This window comes from Platichthys flesus, chromosome 19, assembly GCF_949316205.1.
Source record: "Platichthys flesus chromosome 19, fPlaFle2.1, whole genome shotgun sequence".
NCBI classification, from domain to species: Eukaryota; Metazoa; Chordata; class Actinopteri; order Pleuronectiformes; family Pleuronectidae; genus Platichthys; species Platichthys flesus.
In genome coordinates, this window is record NC_084963.1 from 878,194 (window position 1) to 899,864 (window position 21,671).

At 47.3% G+C, this 21,671-nt stretch overlaps 3 protein-coding genes across 5 annotated transcripts in view; 1 reads left to right on the plus strand and 2 right to left on the minus strand.

The window, feature by feature from the left end:
- dmtn (dematin actin binding protein) overlaps positions 1-1,453 on the plus strand; it is a gene marked incomplete in the record, with an annotated part of 8,189 nt that extends 6,736 nt beyond the window's left edge. The window contains 1 exon segment of the mRNA XM_062412556.1: positions 1-1,453.
- A 721-nt stretch (positions 1,454-2,174) lies between these two features.
- On the minus strand, positions 2,175-14,022 carry ppp3ccb (protein phosphatase 3, catalytic subunit, gamma isozyme, b). 3 transcript variants are annotated; one of them, XM_062412553.1, is made up of 14 exons: positions 13,470-14,022; positions 9,912-10,109; positions 9,439-9,563; positions 8,634-8,745; positions 8,406-8,551; positions 8,178-8,317; positions 7,304-7,381; positions 7,020-7,114; positions 6,762-6,887; positions 6,424-6,501; positions 6,023-6,107; positions 5,421-5,518; positions 4,452-4,478; positions 2,175-3,530 (listed from the first exon to the last, which is right to left on the minus strand). In XM_062412553.1, the coding sequence occupies exons 1-14, from the start codon at positions 13,519-13,521 to the stop codon at positions 3,358-3,360; spliced, it is 1,533 nt and encodes a 510-aa protein (XP_062268537.1). In that variant the 5' UTR covers positions 13,522-14,022; the 3' UTR covers positions 2,175-3,357. The 3 variants fall into 3 exon arrangements, with proteins under 3 accessions (XP_062268537.1, XP_062268536.1, XP_062268539.1); XM_062412552.1 differs by having other exon boundaries at positions 2,175-3,539; positions 13,470-14,021; XM_062412555.1 differs by lacking the exon at positions 4,452-4,478 and having other exon boundaries at positions 2,175-3,539.
- A 1,278-nt stretch (positions 14,023-15,300) lies between these two features.
- Positions 15,301-21,309, minus strand: hpse (heparanase). The gene is made up of 12 exons (XM_062412867.1): positions 20,997-21,309; positions 20,216-20,331; positions 19,795-19,923; positions 19,506-19,679; positions 19,251-19,422; positions 18,712-18,759; positions 18,517-18,610; positions 18,339-18,445; positions 17,809-17,923; positions 17,250-17,374; positions 17,027-17,173; positions 15,301-16,709 (listed from the first exon to the last, which is right to left on the minus strand). The coding sequence occupies exons 1-12, from the start codon at positions 21,284-21,286 to the stop codon at positions 16,502-16,504; spliced, it is 1,725 nt and encodes a 574-aa protein (XP_062268851.1). The 5' UTR covers positions 21,287-21,309; the 3' UTR covers positions 15,301-16,501.
- Between the last annotated feature and the right edge of the window lie 362 nt (positions 21,310-21,671).

The following is a 21,671-nucleotide window of genomic DNA, read 5'->3' on the forward strand; positions in this document are numbered from 1 at the left end:
GGGTGTGTGGCGCCCCCCTGAGGACCAGACGCAGATGACCCTTTACTCTGACTAACCTGATGCACTGACACTCGTTACCTGTGCTGCACTTATAATCACCACTGCTTGCAAATCACTCTCATTACGTGTCCACCCACACCTTCATCTTCATCATCTTCATCTTCATCACACAGGGTCTGGTTCCTCAGAGTTTAACCTGCAGACGTCAGATTAGCATGTTAGCATGTTAGCTCAGGTGTTCTGGTATCATGAAGCTGGTTACCGAGGCAGCCGACCAATCAGATCACTGGAATCATAACTGCTGACTTAATCGGTCCCTACTGATGTCACTTCCTGTCATGTCCTTTGGCTCCACATTAAAAGCATCATGTGAGCGTCTGTTGTCGAGAACACGCTCAGAACGGAGCTCATTCATTGGTCGTCTCTTCTCCTGCGTGATGTCACATCTCTGCCGTTTCATTTGATGGTGACGTTTTATAAAGAGCGTGTCGGTCCAGACTTTTATTCTGAAACAGCTTTTAATCCTGTTACTTCCTGAAATGTATTATTTTCAGGTTTCAGAAAAAAACTAATAACAAATGTTCTTTATGTTTTGCCAACAAAACAACTCGGGTCCAGTTTCAGAGAAAAGTTACGTTGACAAACTGCTGCTGAGCTTACAGTGCGATACTGCCCCCCAGAGGCCATGGGCTGAATTGCAACAACTCTTCCGAGAGCCACAGGAAACACGATGTAGCACGAGAACATTTATCCGTGGCTCCTCCTCAAGAGAAGCAGTTCACTGACTGAACGTTTCTCAGCTGTTTGTTCTGGAGACGAACACCTGAACAGAACCAGCTCCATGACACCAGGACCCTGAACAGAACCAGCTCCATGACACCAGGACCCTGAACAGAACCAGCTCCATGACACCAGGACCCCGAACAGAACCAGCTCCATGACACCAGGACCCCGAACAGAACCCGACTCTGACGACAGTTGTTTAATGTCATAATGTCACATATTCAACATGTAACTTAATTATAAAATATATTTATTACCTGTAGCTTTATTTGATGATTGTAAATTTTACTGCCACACGTGAACTATGTTGAAAATATTGTTTTTGGTATACAGTTGTTTTTATTTAATGAAATGACATCACCACTCACTTAACTGGCCACCGACATTTCCCTCTGATCTCATGGCAACATGTCAGAGGAGAACTTGGTACTAATCAACGTGTCTGTGTTGGATCGTGTGTCGACGCCTTCATAACATTCTGTCTGTTTCTAATCACAGGAATTCAAATAATAATAAAATAAATCTGAAGTAATATCAAACATCTCCTGGTTTCTGATCCTTTCCACCACAGAGACGCCGTTCACACCCGAGATCCACATCCGCCCTGAGCTCTGTTCACACCTGACATTAAAAAGACTTCATCAGGAACCTTAGAGGTCAGAGGTCGTCAGCTGATCCTTCAAACTGAACACGAGCAGGAGACTGATCTCAGGTTGTTTAGATTTTAGCACCAGGTGTGAACGAGGTCACAGTTTTCAGACCAAACACAATAAGTTATTGAGTCTTTAAATGTCGGTTTTCAAAATAAACTTTATTCACCTGGTTTCAGTCGAGGCTTAAATCTGTTTCGCGCATCAAAAGTACTCGATTACTTTTCATAAACTAAACAACTTGATTTGGGTAACAAAAGTACTTTATGATCTGGAAACAAAAGTATTCAGAGTAAACGACTTCTAATCAAATAATGAATTGTCCCTGCAGACATTTGAATTCACAGATTTCTTCTTCTAACACTTCGTCTCTCGTGTGGTTCTCTCTTCTTCTTCTGTTACTACACACCTCACTCTCCTTCTCTCTCCTTCACACCTGCAGTCGTGACACATTCTGCTGCGTCGGCCTTGTGCAGCTCAAACTCCCCCGCATGTGTTTCTCTGATCATTAACCTTTTGTGTCTCACGCCGACGACCTCGAGCTGCAGGTAATAACGTGGAGGGTCTTGTTGCTAAGTAACATATGAATCCAACATGAAAGTGAGGAGCCACTCGTCTCTTCACAGGATGAAGCAACACAAAGCAACACAACGCAACACAAAGCAACACTTCCCACTCCCGCCTCTGATTGGCAGCCGCTCTGCGACACGTCCTCGAGCTGAAGCAGCAGAGCCACACGGGTACTTTTCTGTTTTTTTATTTGAATGGAGTGAAACATCTACATAAATGAGGCCTCGCGATACATGTACTCAACAAAACGTTATCTGCAAAGAAAAAACAAATCTTGATTTTATCTTTTTTTTTTTTTTTTTTTCCTGTACATTCTGTGAGATATGTTCAGAAATGTTCCCGACAAAATCCCAACAAGCTCCACCCACCTCCCCGAAACAGAAACACTAATTAATAAATCAAACCCACCCGGGTTCATCACGCCTCCTGTTAAAGGATCATCACGCCTCAGTGCAACGTGGACTCACTTCCTGTTCAGACATCACTTCCTGTTCAGACATCACTTCCTGTTCAGAGCGCGTCTCTAAACCGAACAGGACGAACACGCAGCCGCGCATCAGGAGATCGGACTTCTGTTGTTTTCACTGTCAAAACTTTATGTGAAACGATTATTTATAATAATACTAATAAAGATGATCTTATTCATAATTACATCGGTTGGTGTTTTTAGAGAAAAGTGTTTTAACGAGCAGGAAATCACGAACCCGTCGTCCTGCAGGTCAGAGGTCACGACCCATTTACAGAAAAAAGGTTAGTTGAGCTCGAGTTCAGATTCAGAAAGTTTCTAATAAACTTCAGACTTTAGTTGCAATAAAGCGGAATGATCCTTTAAATCCCTCACCCCTGCTCCCCCGCTCGGAATAATTAATCCTTAATCAATAGGTTGTAAAAAAAAAACATCACATTGAAAAGAGGGAACAATTAAAATGTACAGATATAATATAAATGTCAATACTCGCTCGTCAGAGCTCAGTCACACTATCATTGGCATAAGAAAGGATGGATCTGACTGTGTGTGTGTGTGTTTGTGTGCATGCATGTGTGTGTGTGTGTGTGTGTGTGTGTGGGCACAAACACAGCGTTTCAATGAGCGTCACTTCCTCCACAAAATGAAAAATAATCAAGATAAAAAAAATCGCAGGCTCCAGATGGAACGTGGCAGCGATTTGTCCAAGTGCAATGAGATTTATCCCGTTCAGTCGGATCTATGATATTTAAATGGATGAAGAAATAAATTAAGCGCGGTGACGTTCGCTCGGACTGAACTGCCTGGTCTCCTGCTCTGAGGGAGAAGCGGGGGGGGGGGGGGGGGGAGGAGAGGGGAGGAGGAAGGAGAGGGGAGGTGACGGAGGATCTAGGCCTGTGCGTTGGTGCCGTTCTTGTCCGGAGGCCCGGGGCTGGCCGGCAGGTTGTTGAGGGAGGGGGGGGCCTCCTGCTTGCTGTCGCGGCGGGGGGGCATCCTCTCGTTGATGCGGTCGAGGCCTCGCGCCTCCTCGAAGCTCTGGATCTTGTGCTGCGGGTTGAAGCCTTGAATCGCTGAGGAGAAACAAACGAGCGTGAGAAACTCTCCGGAGATCCGACAAACACGTTTCACACCGAAGGGACCGAACACAAAAACCAGACCTCAGTGAAGCAACTGGATTCTACTGGTTTCAACGAACTCAAGTTCATAATGACACAAATTTAAGGTCTTTGAATAAATATGAAATATATGAAGGAAAATATCAACGATCTAAAGAATAATCAACAATTCATCTGCAGTCAGGCTCTGATATTTACACACTTCTGGGACGGGAGGTTTTCAGTGAACTTACTTCGACAGGAAATCGACAGCGTAAAGATAAAGAAACAAACTTTGATTAAAGGGACATTTCACTAACTGTGGATCCTTCATGTTTCTATTAGTGTCAAACATTCATATAGTGGTTCAGACTAGTATGTGATGAAAACATGAACTTTTGATATGAAAGGATGGAAACGTGTGAGTTGATCGTATGGAGATGACGTCAGAGAGACCTCAGGCAAAAACCTTTTCTAACTTTGACCCTGAACTTCTTTGATTTAGACTTTGTCAAGTTTGTCTTGATGAGTCAAACTCGTCCGGTCTCACAGCGACTGAGCTCGGGATGATCAGAATTTACTAACTGAACATCAGCTTGAGACACAAACTCCTGAGGAGAATGTTTCCTGAGGATTTTAACCAACAGACTTCGATTGTTTGGCCTCGAGCAGGATCTCGTCTCCCTGAGGAAACGTGTTTGTTGCCTGAGGTCCAGCGTCTCTGAGATGAATCTAAAAATACAGTTTGTTCCTCAGACTGAGAACAAGCAGCACATGAAGGAGATGAAGTGGAAATCACCACACAACACTGAACTCTGACTCTACAACAGTGCACGTTTGATTGGAAGCAGGACAGACACAGAGACGGAGACGGAGACGGGTTCGTACCTCGAGCCTCTTCGGCCTCTACGGTGGCTGTGTAAGCGTGAGTAGAAGTGCCATGCCCCAAACCAATGGAGAGAGAGTGAGAACGTTAAAAATCATTCAGCATTCAGTCAGTCACGTTATCACAGCTGTCAGTCAGTCCTGTTACCATGGAGACAATCATCATACAACCCCCCCCCACCCACCACACTGTAGGGACCACAGAGGTTAGAGCAGAACAGCATGATTCAAAACCATCATCATCATCACATCATCATCATCATCATCAGGGTGTTAGAGTTCACGTCATGCTGCTGTTAAATAACATTTGTTCTCTTTGTTTCTGAGATGTTCACAATAATCGATTAGTCGACAGAAAACTCAAATCAAACATTCGGATAATTTATCATTTGAATTTCAGCAAAACTGTTTGTTTGTCTTAGTTTGATGTGAAAGTGAAAATCTTTGTTCCTGTGTGTTTGAGAGAGAGTGGGTGCTCTGTCTGCAGCTTTAACATCTTTACTCTGAAACTCCAGTTGAAAAATTATTTATAAAAATCTGAGTTTCTTTATAATTTCATTGTCTCCGTGCAGCAGAGACTCAATTTACTGAGAACGGGTTCGTTCATCGACCTGGTTCAGAGGTTCAGACATGAAACAGACATGTTTGAGTTTTCATCTCCATCATAATTCACATTATCATAATTCACATTATTATAATTCACATTATGATGGAGACGATATCGTGTTCGTGTCTGAACCAGCGTCACATTCTGAAGTTAATGATCTTAATCAGGCAGAAGATGGAGAAACGTTCGACCTGCACTTTCGTGAGAGGAGAAGAAGATGTTACTTGTTTCTGCTGCACTGTGTGTGTGTGTGTGTGTGTGTGTGTGTGTGTGTGTGTCTGAGCTGTTAGTCTCAGTGTGAGTGCAGGCACAGGAAGTTAGTGTCTCCGTGTTAGTGTTTGGTCGTTGGCGGCTCGGACACTCACCGCTTTGCAGAGTTCTCCGACCTCCAGACAGAACTCCCACAGGCAGTGTTCCTGTCGGGGTCAAACCCTTCAGCTGTAACACACTCTCGTTCTCCTCTCTGACACACAAACACACACACACAGAGAAAGACACACAGTTAGTCAGAGTCACCAACAGACGTCTGATACGTTTGCTTCTTTCAACACACATCGAGTGTAACTAATGTAAAGCTAATCATGTGTTATCCAGGTCGTAACACAATGCAGCCTACACACACACACACCCACACACACACACACACACACACTGATGATCATTGAACCAATCAAGGCCGAAGGAGGAAGAGGAACCCTACACGTGTCAGTGATTCTTTTCTAGGTCTGATAATCAGTGGCAGCTGCTTTCTGAACGGGAGCAGTCGTCGTTAAAGGACAAACGCTTGTGACACACTTCACAGATTAAAGGAGGACACCAGCAGAAAGTCATTAGCCTGAAACTGAAGTGGAGCAAACACTCGGGGCTCAAACGGTCGGTTCTGACAGACCACATGTAACTAAGCTTTTTAAATAGAAAATGTCTTCATTCCTTTGAACCCAGACCCACAATCAGAGATGAAACCCACCTGAGCACAGAGAAGACTCGAGCCATCTTCCCAATCGCCCGGATCTTATTCCTGATCACCTCCTTTCTGAGGGCCGCAGCTCCGCCTGGAAACACAACAGGATGAACGCAGCTCCACAAATACAAACACAAAGAATGTGAATAGAAAGAAATGTGTGCACAACACCACAATGTGCAGGAGTCAGAGTCTTTGCAGCTTTCACCAAGAGACTGTGATTATTGTTTTACTGATAAAACTCAAAAGTGAGATTTGAGTCGGCCGCTGTTTCCTCAGAGAACTCGTCGTTCTAAAGATTCACAGCGACACAAACACGTGACGACAATTCAACAATAAACCTGAAGGTGAAGAAAAGAGTGAGTTCCTCATCCAGATCATAAACCTCAGATGTCTGAGTCTCTTACCGTCGCCAGCGTCGTCTCCCTCGGACATCAGCTCGTCGTCAGAGCAGATGTTCAACACGTTCACCAGCATCTCCGTCACTGTGGACGGTCACATCACACATTTGAGATGTTTGACACTTTTTAGTTTTAATATCTTCAGGTCAACGTCTTTCAATGTAGAATAAACCTGTTTGCTGCAGTTTGTGCTGCTCGGCTCTTATCACATGTTTCAACAACACAGATCACAGATTTCATTATTGGTCAGAAGAAGAAGGACGTGCTGCCCTCTCCTCATGACGTCACGTGTGTCGGTCTGTCAGTGTCGGTCTGTCAGTGTCGGTCTGTAGTTGACCTCTCACCTTTCTCCCCGACGAAGGGCAGGGACCAGGTGAACACGTCCATGAAGTTGGGCAGCCAGTAGGGGTGAGGGGAGCAGTTGAACTGCCGGATGTTCATCACGTTATTCTCATATTTCAGCACCGCAGCTGAAACACAAACACACATGAACATCTCCATCATCACACTCGTCCTCTCTCGTCCTCTCTCTCTCTCTCCAGTTGCCAAGGCTTCAAGGTTTTCCAGCCTGTTGCCATGGTTTCCAGCCCTCCGTCTCCTACCTTTGTTGTTGTACACGTCCAGGTAGTTCGGAGCCGAGAAGATGGTGATGAGAGAGGGGAAGCCTGTCGTCTGACTTTTCCTGTACATTCGATACCTGATGGAGAAAATACACAAAGTCAGATGTGATGGAAACAACCGGCAGGAGAAGGATCTCTGGGGAGAGACACCAGACATTAAACATGTATTGTTATTATTGTGATACAGATGTTTACACAACCTGCTGTAAATTCTCTTGCTCCATCAAAAACAAAATGTCTGAGCGACAGGCTGACGTGTGACTCACCCTGCGTCCTGGGCTTCATGTGCTCGTATTACAGACAACAGGTTATTGTTCATCAGGAAGTCACATACTGCCGGGTAACTGCAACACAAACAGAAAGGACCAGGCGTGTTAATGGGAGATCCATGAACACTGTGGAAAACCCGTTTCCTAAGGTGGGAGCGTGAGGAGCGGCCCGGCCTTCAGCCCGGCTGCTGGGACGGGTCACACTTGAACTGGTGTAAAACACACGATGCTAGATGGACTAAAGTTAGGGATTCATTTAGGTCGAGGCTTTCACACGGGAGAAGAGGGAGATCTGATCCTCAAGACTGGAAAATTCACTTCAGAAAATTAAATATTTAAAGACTAAATATTTCTGCATGTGAGATTAGGGACGTTTGCTTCTGGTTCCACTTCCTCCAGAGTCCGGACTGTGATGTCCCATCTGCTAACATGGAGGAGGAGTTATGAGCTATGCTGCAGCCAACCACCAGGGGAGGATCAGGATGATGTTGTGTTACTTTTGGGAGGTGTCATGTGGCCTCTCACAGGGACACGAGGGATGTGACACATTAAACCAGTTACACACACAGTGAATAAATAAAGTCTTAACTGTCCCACCACTCAAACTAACTAATGCACTGAAAGCAGCTTTGAGCAGCGGCGCCGCTCGGTGACCTTCACGTGGAGCCAACAAACAAATTCAACACAAAACAGAAGACAGAGCAGAGAACGCTAATATTTGTTTTCAACATCTGTCCGACAGCGGATTTAGCCAGCGCTCACTTATCCAGAGATAAGCCATTGTTTGAAAAAGCTTTAACCAGCTTAGAGTTACACAGCAAGCTGCTTTTTATCTTCATTATTATTTTATTTATTACAGTCCCGGTGGTACCTGTAGAAATAAGAGCAGCCTCGGACGCTGTTGTGGGAGAAGTGCTCCTGGGTCTTTTCTGATCCGTAGTCCTCCCCCGGGTCCGACCACAGCAGGTCACACATGGGCCCGAACGCAGGAGGCTCCTTAAACCGGTCCAGCTGCACAGAGAACCAGAGGAAGCAGGTTAGGAACTTCAACCTCAGCCTGTTGGACTCGGTGACTCGGAGCCGGCGGAGCGGCGCTCACCTTCCGGATGTCGTCCAGGCAGGTGACCTCCGGGCTCAGGCCTCCGTGCACACACAGGAACTGCTGGTTGAGGAGCGCGGCCAGAGGCAGGCAGTCGAAGGCCTCCATGCAGGCGTCATACACACGCTCAGAGTACTTTATTTTACCTGAAGGACAAACACATGAGATGCTTGTCTTTGGAGGGGGGGGGGGGGGGTTAAGGACCAACGTGCCGGCAGCAGGACTTACACTCCTGTTTGAAGGTGAAGTATTCTGTGAGGTGTCGGCACTCGTGGTTTCCTCTGAGGAGGAACAGCGTGTTGGGATGGTTGATCTTCAGAGCCCAGAGATACAGAACACACTGAGGACACACACACACACACACGCACACACAGACGAGAACATCAAACATCATGAAACTGATTAAATATCCACAGGACATGTTTTAGTTTGAAGTATCCCTGTTGCTGTGGTTACTCCTGGCATCCACAGCTTTCCAGTCTGTGAACTGGGAACTCTGGTGATTACTGTTCACACACACACCTCACCTACAGGCAGCAGCTCTGGGTAGAGACCAGAAGAACAAGATCACAAATACAAGCTTCACAATGAGAAGTGATCCAATCTCTTCGATGAGCAGAAGAAAACAGTTAGCCCGAATATCTGTGAGGAAACGAGTCTCTTTCAAACGTCCAGGACACAAAACAGGATGTACAACAGCAGCCAATACAAATGTCACGACAACCACAGCCGCTGGGGAGAAGGGAACACACACGCCCACCCACACAACCACCCACACACGTTAAGCACACTCGCTCTCTCTCTCTCCCTCAGATTGTTTGAGAAATGGGACACGGACCAATCCTGGGGGCGGAGTGTGAGGCATGTGTGTGCACGTATGCTGCGGTGTGTAAGTGGGTGTGTTTGAGTGAGGCGGTCCGGAGGGAGAGGAGACGGACAGAGTGTCTTTCATTTCCTACGTCTATTTAAAGAGGCTCCCGCTGAGCCACACGGGACCAACATGGCCACGTGAAAGTTCACAAACGCCACCCACCTCGATGCTGAAGTAGCCTCTGTCCACGTAGTCCCCGAGGAACAGGTAGCGGGTGGTGCTGGGGGAGCCGCCCACCTCGAAGAGCTTCATCAGGTCGAAGAACTGTCCGTGGACGTCTCCACACACTGGACACAAGAGACATGTTGCTACACGCGTGTTCGTCTATCACCAGTTAATCAATGTTAATTATCAGGTGTCATTAAGAACAAGAGAACTGTGGTGGAGCGTCTGTCCGTCATCTATAATCGATGATGTGAGTTTTAATGATTGACAGGGGAGAAGAAATATGAAAAACAATACGTCAGAGCAGAAGGAGATAAAAATAGTCGGAGGTCATGAGGGCGGGATACCTAAGCTAAACCACATGTCGGGGGGGCAGCTGTAGAAATAGACTGCTGCATCTGAGACAGTGAAACCACAAACACACACACACACACACACGACAGGGGGGGGGGGGGGGGGGGGGGGGTCACCTGTGATGGGGGCTTCCACCTCCAGCATGCATTTCTCCTGGCGGAGAATCGCTGCTCCCTCGTTTAAGACCCGGAGAGCCGTCTCCTCCTCCACGCGGCCCTCCTTCACCAGGTGGGCCTTCAGCACCTCCACGCTGGGCTTCCCATCCACGTACAGGTCCTTGACCGTCAGGCGGGTGCCAGGAGGATATGGCACCGCTGAGAACACGAGAAGACACACGGGTGAGACATGCAGCACAAAGATAAAACCAAACGTGCAATGGAAACAGTTTTTAAGTTTACTTTTGTCAACATGAGGCAATAAACACAGGAAACCGATCGATGTGAGACGAACCATCACAGTCGATGGGACGAAGGTGACCAGTAACTGGGACCATTGACCACAAAACCTTCTCAATGATCAGTGAGTCCGAGCGACCATTTGTACCAAATGTGAACGGATTCTCTCCAGTTGTTCTCCAGATATCGTGTTCACAAGTATGAGACCAGCGGATAACCTGAACACATACAGCCTCCAGCCACTAGGTGTCGCCAGCCAACTGAAATGATCTCCCACAATCGAAGCAACGGCTAAAATCCAACTCTCACTTCAGTTTGTTTCATCTTTAAACTTGTAAGTGAAGTTTTTTCTTGTTATCTCGTGAACTGTCCCACATCAGGAAGCTGTGTGTGTGTGTGTGTGTGTGACTGTGTGTGTGTGTGTGTCTCTGACAGCACTCATGTTTGACACATGATTTGTTATCCACCCTGTTCTTCACTGTCAGAAACAGTGAGATTTTTCCTGCAGACTTCGTGTTTTTCTTCTGTCTCCTGACGACGCCAGCGTGTTGAGACGGGTCCTGAAGACTAACAACAGTTTGGCAGCTCCCACCGGCCCCCGGAGGAAATACCAAGCAGCTTAATTCCAGGAACACACCTTTATTTCACCGAGATGTGAAGGAGGAGGCCGAGCTGCAGCCTAACTCTTCATTCTCTCACTTAGAAACCTGAATTCTGACGTATCAAGGAGGCCGGAGCAGCTGAAACTGAGTCAACTCACTCAGGTGCAGATAAAAGCTGTTACTTCTGTGGGATGGACAAATAAACAGGAACTAGTTTTATTACAACTCTGTCGTCCAGCTGACTGATTGGGCGACATCATCGACACCAACCCTGTAGTTGTGACACCAGCCCTGAACGTCTGACGAGAGGCAAACAAAAACCACTGTTGTAAAAACGAGGCCTCGCAGAGCACCACAGGAAGTGGTATTCAAATAAAGGCTGACACAGACGCAGTGTTCCTTCCCGTGGCTGAAGGGACGGAGAGTAGAACACACACTACCACAGCCCGAGGACACACACCTCCACCTGATAGTAAACAGTTAAACTAGTCCAAAGATTAATTATTGACAATAGACTGCGATAACATTTATAATCTCATTGTTCTCTTGTTGAAGTTTGTCCCTGGTGGCCACCTGGAGGAACATGGCCTCTGATGACACATTATAGAATTAAAAACGTATGAAACATTTACAATATCATCAACATGTCGTCTGTTTCTGAGATCTCCTCAACAGCAACGACAAAACACTTGTGTATCACGTGTTCAACGTTAAACTTTTCAGCAGGAACTCAGTATTTTGCCACGTTTCTTCTGAACACGTCACCACGACAGTTTGATCTATTTATCACTGGAACCAAGTCCTTTTTGTTGTTAAGGCTTTAACAACATGTCAGGAACCATTGACAGGTTTTCTGTTATGTACGTATAACGGACGATATATTGGTATCGTAAGATGGGTCCCACGGCAGAGCTCTGTGCTGGGGCCCATGACAGGACACTGTACCCACTCCGTCATCAGCTCCATCAATCATGAATGAGGACAGAATCATTACACGTGACAGGCAACGCAGACAGACCGATTCGATTACCATCAGTAACTAAGCCATCGTGTGTACACACACACGCAGACAGACACACACCAGGTCCAGCAGGATGCAGTGTTACACAAGGAAGCTGCGAGGAACTCATCACCACAACGACATCTATATCAACTGCAGCGAAGAAGTTGTTTTATTCAGTAGATAAATAATTTCATCTAGAAATGTCAGAAACTTCCCAAAGGATGTCGTCAGTGTTTTGTTTTAATGTCGTGTTTAACATTGTTTGAGCCAAAGAAAAGCTCGGAATAAAGAAACGTCTATAAAATGATCCGTTAATGTGACTGATTAAGTTCAGTCACTTCCACTACGTCCAATGAGAGAGCAGTGTCCCAATTTCAAATATGAAACGTTCAAACATGAACCTGCTTATTTATATGTTGATAAATCCTTCAATCGTTTTATTGAGAAAGTCCAGAAGAAGTTCTCATTTAGATCCTTCAAAATAAAGCTCTAACGACTACTCATGTAGCAGATGGACATGAAATACACACGATGGTGGATTCATATCTTTACACTATCTGTTGATAATCTGTTCTCATTCTGTGGGAAGCAAAGTTTAAAACTTAGAAATAATAAAGTGGCAATTGTTGTGATAATTATCGCTGTGGAGTGATATGATCATCTCCCAGGCCCCTGATGGAGTGTGTGTGTGTGTGTGTGTGTGTGTGTGTGTGTGTGTGTGTGTGTGTGGCCTCAAGGCGGCTGGTTTAATGATGTGACTTTATCTTTCAGCTTTACACGGGTAAGCCATCCAAACCCATTAAACCTCCCCACCACAGACGTCCAGCCTCGCCAACCTGGTTAACCTGGTTTTCCTGGTTAACTAATTAATCAAATATGAGGCAGTTATTCCTTTATGGAAATAAAGTGACAGAGCGTCAGGTTGTATCTTCAGCCACCGAGCGCTGACGTGATGCTCGTTCCTTCAGTACAGAGAGAACACGTGTGACCCACTGTCTAACTGGGTCAAACAGAATTTGGTGCAACACGACTGTCACACACTTCATAATGGAGATGAGAAGAAGATGATCACGTGAACGATATTCTGTCTGTGAGTCAGAGGACCACGATGGGACTGAAGATCCACCTGAGAAGAAGGAAGGGTGAGGGGGTGGGAGGTGGAGGGGTGAGAGGAGGTAGGGTGAAGAGATGGGGTGAGATGTTGGGGTTGATGAGGTGAGAGGAGGTAGGGTGAAGAGATGGGGTGAGGTGTTGGGGGTGAGAAGAGGAGGGGTTAGATGATGGGGGTGAGAAAGAGTGAGAAGATGGGGTGAGAGGAGGAAGGAGGAGAAGACGGCCACCCGGGACACAGTGCAGCTTTTCTCCCCCACCGGGCTCCAGGAGTCCGGCCCGTCGCGCTGACACGTCCCCCGACCTGAGCCGCATGTGTCGGCCAACACCTGGACGTCCCCCGGGACCCAAGGCTACAGAGCGGGACCGAGTAGCCAGGCCACGGGACACAACGGCCGGTGAGGACCGTGAAACCCGCGGGCTCCACACACAAATCCCCCCGGGAGAGCGAGCTGTCACCCGGGCTGGCTCGTCCTCCAGCGGGTGTTAAGCTGCTCGCCTTTAGCAAACTAGCTCCGTTGACTTCCTGCCCGGGGACCACATGAACAAATGGAGGCTACGTACCTTTGACAGGTCGCTCGGTGGTGGACAGCTTGTTTGGCTCTTTCGCCGACATCCTCCCTCTCGATGAGCCGCTGGGTGTTCGCTCGGTTCCGGACTAAACTTGAGGAATTCCTCGCTAGCTAGCTAGCTGGAGCGAGCTAGCCGCGCTAGCTAGCAGAGAGCGAGCTGCGGCAGCGCTTCAGACCGCGGACAGGACACCCGAGCCGAGCCGAGCCAGGCTGGAGCTAACCGCGCCGGGGGAGCAGGTGGAGACGCGTTCGAGTCGCAGCGGGTCCGGGTCCCCTGTGCCCCGAGGTGCGGCGGTACCGAGCCGCTGTCAGAGGACGGATGGCTCCAGGAAACGGCCCGAGCAGCGCGGATCAGTGGCCGCGGCGGCAGCGAGCAGAGCCGCGGATCATCCCAACTTTAGCTCCGAGGGACGGGCTGCATCTGCCACAGGCCGCGGGATGGAGCTGCTCGCGTCGGTCGTGATGTGTCGTCCAGACCCGTCGGATTAGAATAATCCAGCGCAGCGGATTTCCTCCAACATGGCTCGACGCGGGGGGGTGTGGGTAGTGTAGTATTAATGCGCTGCTAATGTGACGCGTCAGGGACCGCGCAGCGCCGGGGAACTGAAGTACCGCTGCTGACCTGCAGGGGTCCGGATCGCTACTGTACACCCTGACGGCCTGGACCTGAACTACACCTTCACACCTCCACACACCGTCACACTGCTACACCTCCACACTGCTACACCTTCAAACCGTCACACTGTGGAAGGATCAAATGAACATCTCTGCTCCTGTATCTCAGACCGCCCCTGTCAATCAAAGGAGGCCCAGATGAGCTGTGTAGGTCCACATCCGGATCACACCTCACCCGGATCACACCTCACCCAGATCACACCTCACCCGGATCACACCTCACCCGGAGCACCAGGCCACAAGAAGAACAGACGTGTCACATCTGTATCTATCTGTGGTGCAAGTACATAAAGAACATAACTATCAGCTTCATGTAAAGTATTACAGTTGAAGTACTTGATGTAGTTACAGTATGAAAAGCAAAGGAAGATACATGTTGAGTAAATTCTTCTGAAAGATGGTGTCTGTCACTACATTGAAGGGATAGTTCACCCAAAAACTTTTCATTAGCTCCTCAGCACTATGATGGGGGGGGGGTTCTTCTCTTCATTAAAGAAAAGAAGAACAAAGTGATGCTCTCCTCCGTCCGTCTTCACACTGTAAATAGAATCATTTGAAAGGTTTTGATCAGCAGCAGTCGTTGCTGAGCTTGAGGAGAACCAGTGTTTTCCCCAACATGATGACCATGTAAGAGGAAGTGAACGGGGCTGGGGGGGGGGCACCTGAGGACCCCCCGTCCAGACCATCATCACCGGCCCTGTGGTCGACCCCCGACAGCTGCTCTATTTAAATCTCTGCTCGCTGCACCACCAGCATCAGAGACGTAGAGGAGCAGCGATGGTATACGTTCTCTCAATGTTGTACATTTTACTCACATATTTACATTCGTGGATCAAAGTTTAAACAAAACAAACCAAGACGAACATTTACCGTCTAAAACAACAAAGGAACAAGATGTTGTAATATTTTATTGTATTTGGTTGAAAATGTGTGAAATCTAATTTGACAGATATTTTTTATTTTCAGTATTTTAAAAAGTTTTTACTGAAAGATGATATGTAAACCAGCTCTTAATTAGTTGTTCCATCTGCAAAACTTGTGAAATGATCTTATTTAAATAAACATGAAAGCTGTTTTACTGTAAACACAATAAATCCTAACTACTAATTTAAAAATACAGATACACTCTGTAGAATAAACCTCCACAATCAGAAAAGACCATTTATTATCAATTGAAAAACATTTTTACAAAAAGAGAGAATTCTTTGTGATGGGAAAAGTGTGATTAATATAAATGTAGAAGAATTTGAATGTACTGTAACGTAAATATGTGTCATGGATAATTAGTGAGTTTCTTACGTGTAGAAAGACAAAGAAGAAGGAGGAGGAGGAGCCAAACGAGCGCAGAGAGCCTCGTCCAACATTTCCTCCATGTTCAAACAAACTCAGATCCAAGACTTTAAAGAGGTAAAGTCACGCCTGGGAGGTTTAATTCTTACTATTAGAATCATGTTCTTATATTCTTTATGACTGTGATTCAGGCGTTCACACTGATCGATCAGTACCGAGACGGGTAATTGATAAAGAGGATCTGAACGACAGGTATGAGTCTCTGGGTTCGAAGCTCTGATGCTAAACCGCCACAGGATCAGGTTCTTCCTCCTCCATCACACAGGTTCATGTCTCAGGTGTGTGTGTGTTTCAGGTAAACTCAACGTGAAGGACAAGGAGCTGGAGGACAGAAGCCACTGGTCCCATCAACCACAAAGTCGAGTGAGTCTGGTTCTTACAAACGTTTCTCTGCTGCTAAACACAAACTGTCGATGTTCTGTTTCATGTGATCAGATTACAGAATCCACTGATGACACGGGCCGACAAGTTTTCATCTGAGGAGGTGAAGAAGGTTTCTGATGACGTCATGTTGTGTTGAGTCTGAGAAGATCAGAGGATTTCACCACTTTCTATTATTACGATTAAGTTAAATGACATTTTCTACAACCTGTGTGTCATCATGTGTCGTGTCAGGTGAAGCACATGTTTCAGTCGTCAAATATCGACGCATCAGGAAACCTGGATTACAAATCTCTGTGTTACATCATCTCACACGGCGAGGAGCAGGAGGAAGGAAGAGTTTGGCTGTGATGCGTTTCAGCTTCGAGAGTTTGTGATGAAAATGAAATAAAAACTGAAGGAAACCTTGATCTGGAATTCACTTCTCAAAGTCATGTTGTCCAGTTTTATCTTCACCTGTGATTTTAGGATTACAGACGGTGGCTCCGTTCACACAAGTCACTGCAATGTTTTTATTAGAAACTTAGAAACACAGCCACCGGGGGGGAAAGTAATTCTTCGTTTCATCGTCGTCACCTGAGTTGGAGTCTGTTCAGTCCGGAGAGGATGATCTGTGTTCTATCTAAAGACGTCTCCGTGTCCGCGGCGTCCTCGGAGGCGTCCGGGGTCGTGACAGGCGGCGGCTCGAGCGTCTGGGAACACGAAGAAGGCCAGAGAGTAGGCAGGAAGCTGCAGGTGGTCCGCTGGAGGAAGACGCCTTCCTTTAAGGTCGGGGAGAGTTTTATCGTCCACCATCTTCAGCACGTCCCCGTTCAGCTTCACAGACCTTCAAGAAGTAAAAAGAAATATTCTCATTATCGAGTCTTCTGCAGATTATTTCATCAATTAACCATTTAGTCCAAAAAATATTTCCCGACTCAACAATGACAATTTCTACATCCTCAAAATATTGTGATTCTTTTACAGATTTAACTTCTATGATGAGATGTTTAGATTCAGTGGACTGCTCCTTTAATGAAGCTCCTGAGGAGAATCTGTAAACTCCTCATGGATCCCCTCTAACACTGAACCTAAGTGACGCAGCCTGATGCTCCTCGTGACTGGAGGAGTCTTGAGGGATCAATGGGCACATTGAGGAGGCACCTGGAGTAGAGCCCCTCCTCCCCGGGCCGGTCGGCCTGCAGGACAAACGCCTCCACTGTGCCGGAGGAGCCGAGAGCCGGAGTGGAGATCCGGGCTGGTTTCTCGCTCAGGTTCATGGACATCAACGTGAGCGCTCCGCGGCTGTAGCTGCAGACACACAGAGCCTCAGGGTCATCACAGGAAGTTCTATCAGATGGAAACAGTGCTGCTGCAGCAGGGGAACCTCTTTGTGCTGGAGCAGTGCAGATACACTCTCACTCTTCTACTGCGGCCGGCAGCAGCAACCGCCTCGATCTTCAAAACCTCCGGTCCCACGAGTCTCTTGTAGAGAAGAGACAACCAGTAGTCCTGAGAGACGACAGGAGAGGTCAGAGGTCAGCGTCAGCCCTGCTGTCAGTCACACAGGAAGTCGTTAGGAGAGAAATCATCAGGCTCTAACGTTCATCGCTGCAGATCCTCTGTTCAGCCTCTGTCTCAAACTCTTGGTATTCGCTCCTGTCTCTTTAAGACCCCCCCCCCCCCTCGACTTTAAATGAATGTTCATCAGTAAATCGAACAAACACCAGCTGATTAGTCGAAGCTTCCGGTGACGTCTGTCTGCGTTAAACATCTTCACCTTCATCAGCCCCCCCCCCCCCCCCCCGTTACGTCTCTGTATTAACTCTGGAAAGTCCACCTTGCCGTTGCCTAGCAGCAGTGTTTATGCAAATGAGGAGTCTCAGATGATCGACACGTCCAGCAGCAGCAGACATTTATAGAAGCAGTGAAGAAGAAGGTCTTACAGGAAGTGGGTCCAGGTTGTTGTCGACCAGGTGGTAGCTTCCTGAACCAATCAGCACCTGCCTCATCACCACGTCCATGCCGAGTGTGGCTGCCAGGCCCAGTTTGTCCAGCCACCTGCAGGGGGCACACTCTCACTGTAACACTGTGTGTGTGTGTGTGTGTGTGTGTGTGTGTGTGTGTGTGGTCTCAGAGTAATATATATTGTGAGCATCAAGCAGGTTGTTTGTTGTAATGTTTGTCATGAGACCAGGGGCTGCTGGGTAATTAGTGCATTAGAGTCCCCCCCCCCACATGACAGTAACATGTTGAAGGAAGTTTTCACATTCGGTTCAAAGGTCACGTCACTGTGACTTCAGATTTGATCTAGAGACGATGCTCACGGCTCTGACTCTCTGAACAACTGGAGAAAGATTATTATTATTATTATTATTATTGTTATTAATGAAACACTAATTTAATAGTTTTGTTAGACTGTTAGATTCTTCAGCTTCTCCTCTCAGCTCTGATAGAAGGTTTCTCTTGAACTCACATGAATCCTGCAGCGAAGGCGTCGGACAAACCGACGGCTCCTCCCCCGTACGCAGAGCTCGTCTCTCCGAGCCACACCCCCTTCCCCGGGGACGCCATCTGTACTTTCTGACAGAGGACACGTGTCAACATCGTCACCTGTCACATGTCAAAGTCCCTGTGTGTCTCGCTGTCTTTACCTGCAGGACTTCTTTGGTCTTTAACTTCAGCGTGTCGAGAATCTCTGGATCCAGAAAGTCCTCCAGGGACGTGTCTCTGCCGTTCACATAGTAACTGAGAGACGGGACAGAGGAGGTGTCTCAGCCTGAGGTCACATGGTCTCTGTTCAACTTATTGTCACTGTGCAAACACAACAGGATGTGAGGTGAACTCACTGGTGCCAGGTGACGGCGTCCACGGCGTCCGCTCCGCTCGGCAGGAACCTACAACCACACGGAACAAACCCTGAGAGGAGACTCGACCCGGAGGAGAAGGATCACGTGGACGAGAGCAGCGGGCGAACCACGGGAACACCAAACGAGTTCAAGTGTTCTGGACTAAATGAGGTGAAGCGTGAAGCTCACATGACGCTAATTAGATCACAGGAAGTGAGCTCGGCCTCGACTGCTGCTACAGAGACTGTTCTCTGCTGCACACGAGACAAATACACACGTCTTCATGTCGATAGTTTATTTGGACTTATATGTGTGTGTATATGTGTATTTATATGTGTATAAGTATGTTCATGTGCGTGTGACCTGCACTGTGTTGAACTGGATGTGACGCCACACTGAGGATTTGTTTTGCCGCAGGAAGTGGAAGTTGTGTGACACAGAGTCGCTTCTCTTTTTCCTCTGTGCTTCCTCCCGATGAGATTATTGTTTCAATCTGGTTTATATCAGATTATTGTTCCCATGCACACGTGACCTCTCACCCCTCCAGTAGGTCGATCCTGTGGCCTCGCGGCTGGCCCACGTCCGGCCCGTACAGTCCGGCGCCGTGGTACAATTTGGACTCTGACATGATGTCTCGGAGACGGGTGAAGTCCTGTCCCAGCTGATGTCCGTCCACTCGGATCCCGGCCTTCTTCTCAAAACTGTTTGGTTCTGAGGTCAAACACACGACAGATATCAAACCCCGACCTCTGTGAGGGGACGTGAACCTCCGCTCAGCTGACACGTGGTCGTACCGTTTCCCAGCTCCCAGGACATGGCGTAGCCTCGGGACTCACAGTACCGCAGCAGGGAGCGAGCGTTGCTGCTGTTCCAGCTGCTGTCGGCTGATCTGAGGAGAGCGTTCAGCCCGAAGATCAGATCCATCCCCGAACAGTTGGAGAAGGAGTTCAGCAGGTCCACGGTCAACTCTGTCACAGGAAGAGGGTCAGCCAGCGCGTCACATGATCACACAATCACACGCTCACATGTTTACATGTTCTCATGATCACATGTTTGCGTGTTCACTTGATCACGTGCTCCTACCTGTGAACCTGACGCTCCTGTACTTCCTCTGAGCATCTTCTCTCATCAGGACCAGCTGCTGCTTCGTCCACTCCACCTTCAGTTTGTCCTCCAGCCACGACGGCAGCGCCCCTTCATCACAGGACGGAGCTGACGGCAGCAGAGAGGACATTCATGTGACCTTTGACCTTTAACCGCCCAAATCTAATCAGTTCAACGGCTTGAAGAAGTTCCCTCCAGGTCGTCTTGAGATATCGTGTTTACAAGGATTTTACATATTGACAAGCTGAACATATAACGCCTCTGGCCACTAGATGTCTCCAGTGAGCTAAAATTAATTTCCTGTTGCTTTGAATGATCATAAATATTTGATATTATTATCTTGTGGTTTATTTCCTTATGAAACCGAGCCGGGGGAGGAGCTTGGCTCTGTGAAGGTCACCTGATGATGCCAGATGTTTCCTCTCAGGAGTGAAAACCATGAAGTCCTGTCTGGTTCCACCGAACCTCAGGAACGAGGGAGTCAGAGCTTTGGCCAAAGTCCGGATCTTCTGAGATCTGAACTCAAAACACAGAACACATCAGAGGTTCAGATCCGAGACTCAGGGAACTGATCCTAATCTTTCAGATGAAGATTTAAATGTGTCAGTTTGAACTTTGATGATCAGAAATGAAAATGAAAGTTAAAACTTAAAAGAAAGAACATTCATTAGGGATCTTCTGAATTCATTATTATTCAGTTCGAATCTCGTTGATAAATTAAACTCTCTTTTCTTAATGAACATATTTTACCTTTGAATTCTGAGAAGAGTTTTCATCTTAATAATAACGATTATTCAAAATGATGCACGACACACACAAACGTACAAAGACAAACACACACACAAACAAAGACACAACGACACAAAGACAAACTCGCACACTCACACAAATTTTAACACACTTACACACAAATATACAAGGACAAACATACAAAGACAAACACAGCCACACACGCACTCACAAACAAAGATTAACACAGACACACACACTCACAACTAAATACACAAAGACAAACACGCATCCTCACAAATACACAAGGACAAACACACACAAAGACAAACTCACACACACACGCTCTCACAAACAAAGATAAACAAAGACAAACACACTCACACCTAAATACATAAAGACAAACACACAAAGATCCGCACGCAGACACACACACTCTGTCCCGCTCTGACCTCAGCAGGTACATGAAGCTCTCCTCGGTCCCCAGGCTGGAGTCGATGGTCACGGACAGAAACCTCGGGTCCACCCGGTGGAGGATGGAGCTCAGATCCGCGGTGACGGAGACGAGCTGAGACCCGGAGCCGGTCGAGTTCCATCCCGGGTCGGAGGCGACCCAGCCCGGGTCTCTGGTGAAGAGGAGTCCGTCCGAGAGACGGAGGAGGAAGAGGAGCAGGAGACTCATGTTCACACTGAGACACTTCCTGAACTGTCTGCTCCTCCTGCAGGGGGCGCACTTCTTCATCTGAGTTTCAACACGGTCTTTGTGTGGAGGCACAGGGGCGGACCTGAGACCCACAGGGGCCCAACTGACACCTGCAGGGCCCCTGACTCAATCCATCAATAAAGGTGGATCACATGACAGATCCAATAATTGAAGCATCTCCACCGCCCCCTGGTGTCTAACTGCAGTATAACCCCTCCTCCATGTTAGCAGATGGGACATGAACCAAACAAAAACTCGAAGTATACGTTAAATGTTTGTAAAGATGTTTCTGTCATTTCACGTCGTTCTTATTTTTCTGATGTTTGTTCAAGTTTCTGATCAGTTTGGTTTCATTGTTATTTGATATAAAAACATGAGACGTTGTGATTGACAGCTGAGACTGACTCCTGGTTGGTTGAGAGCA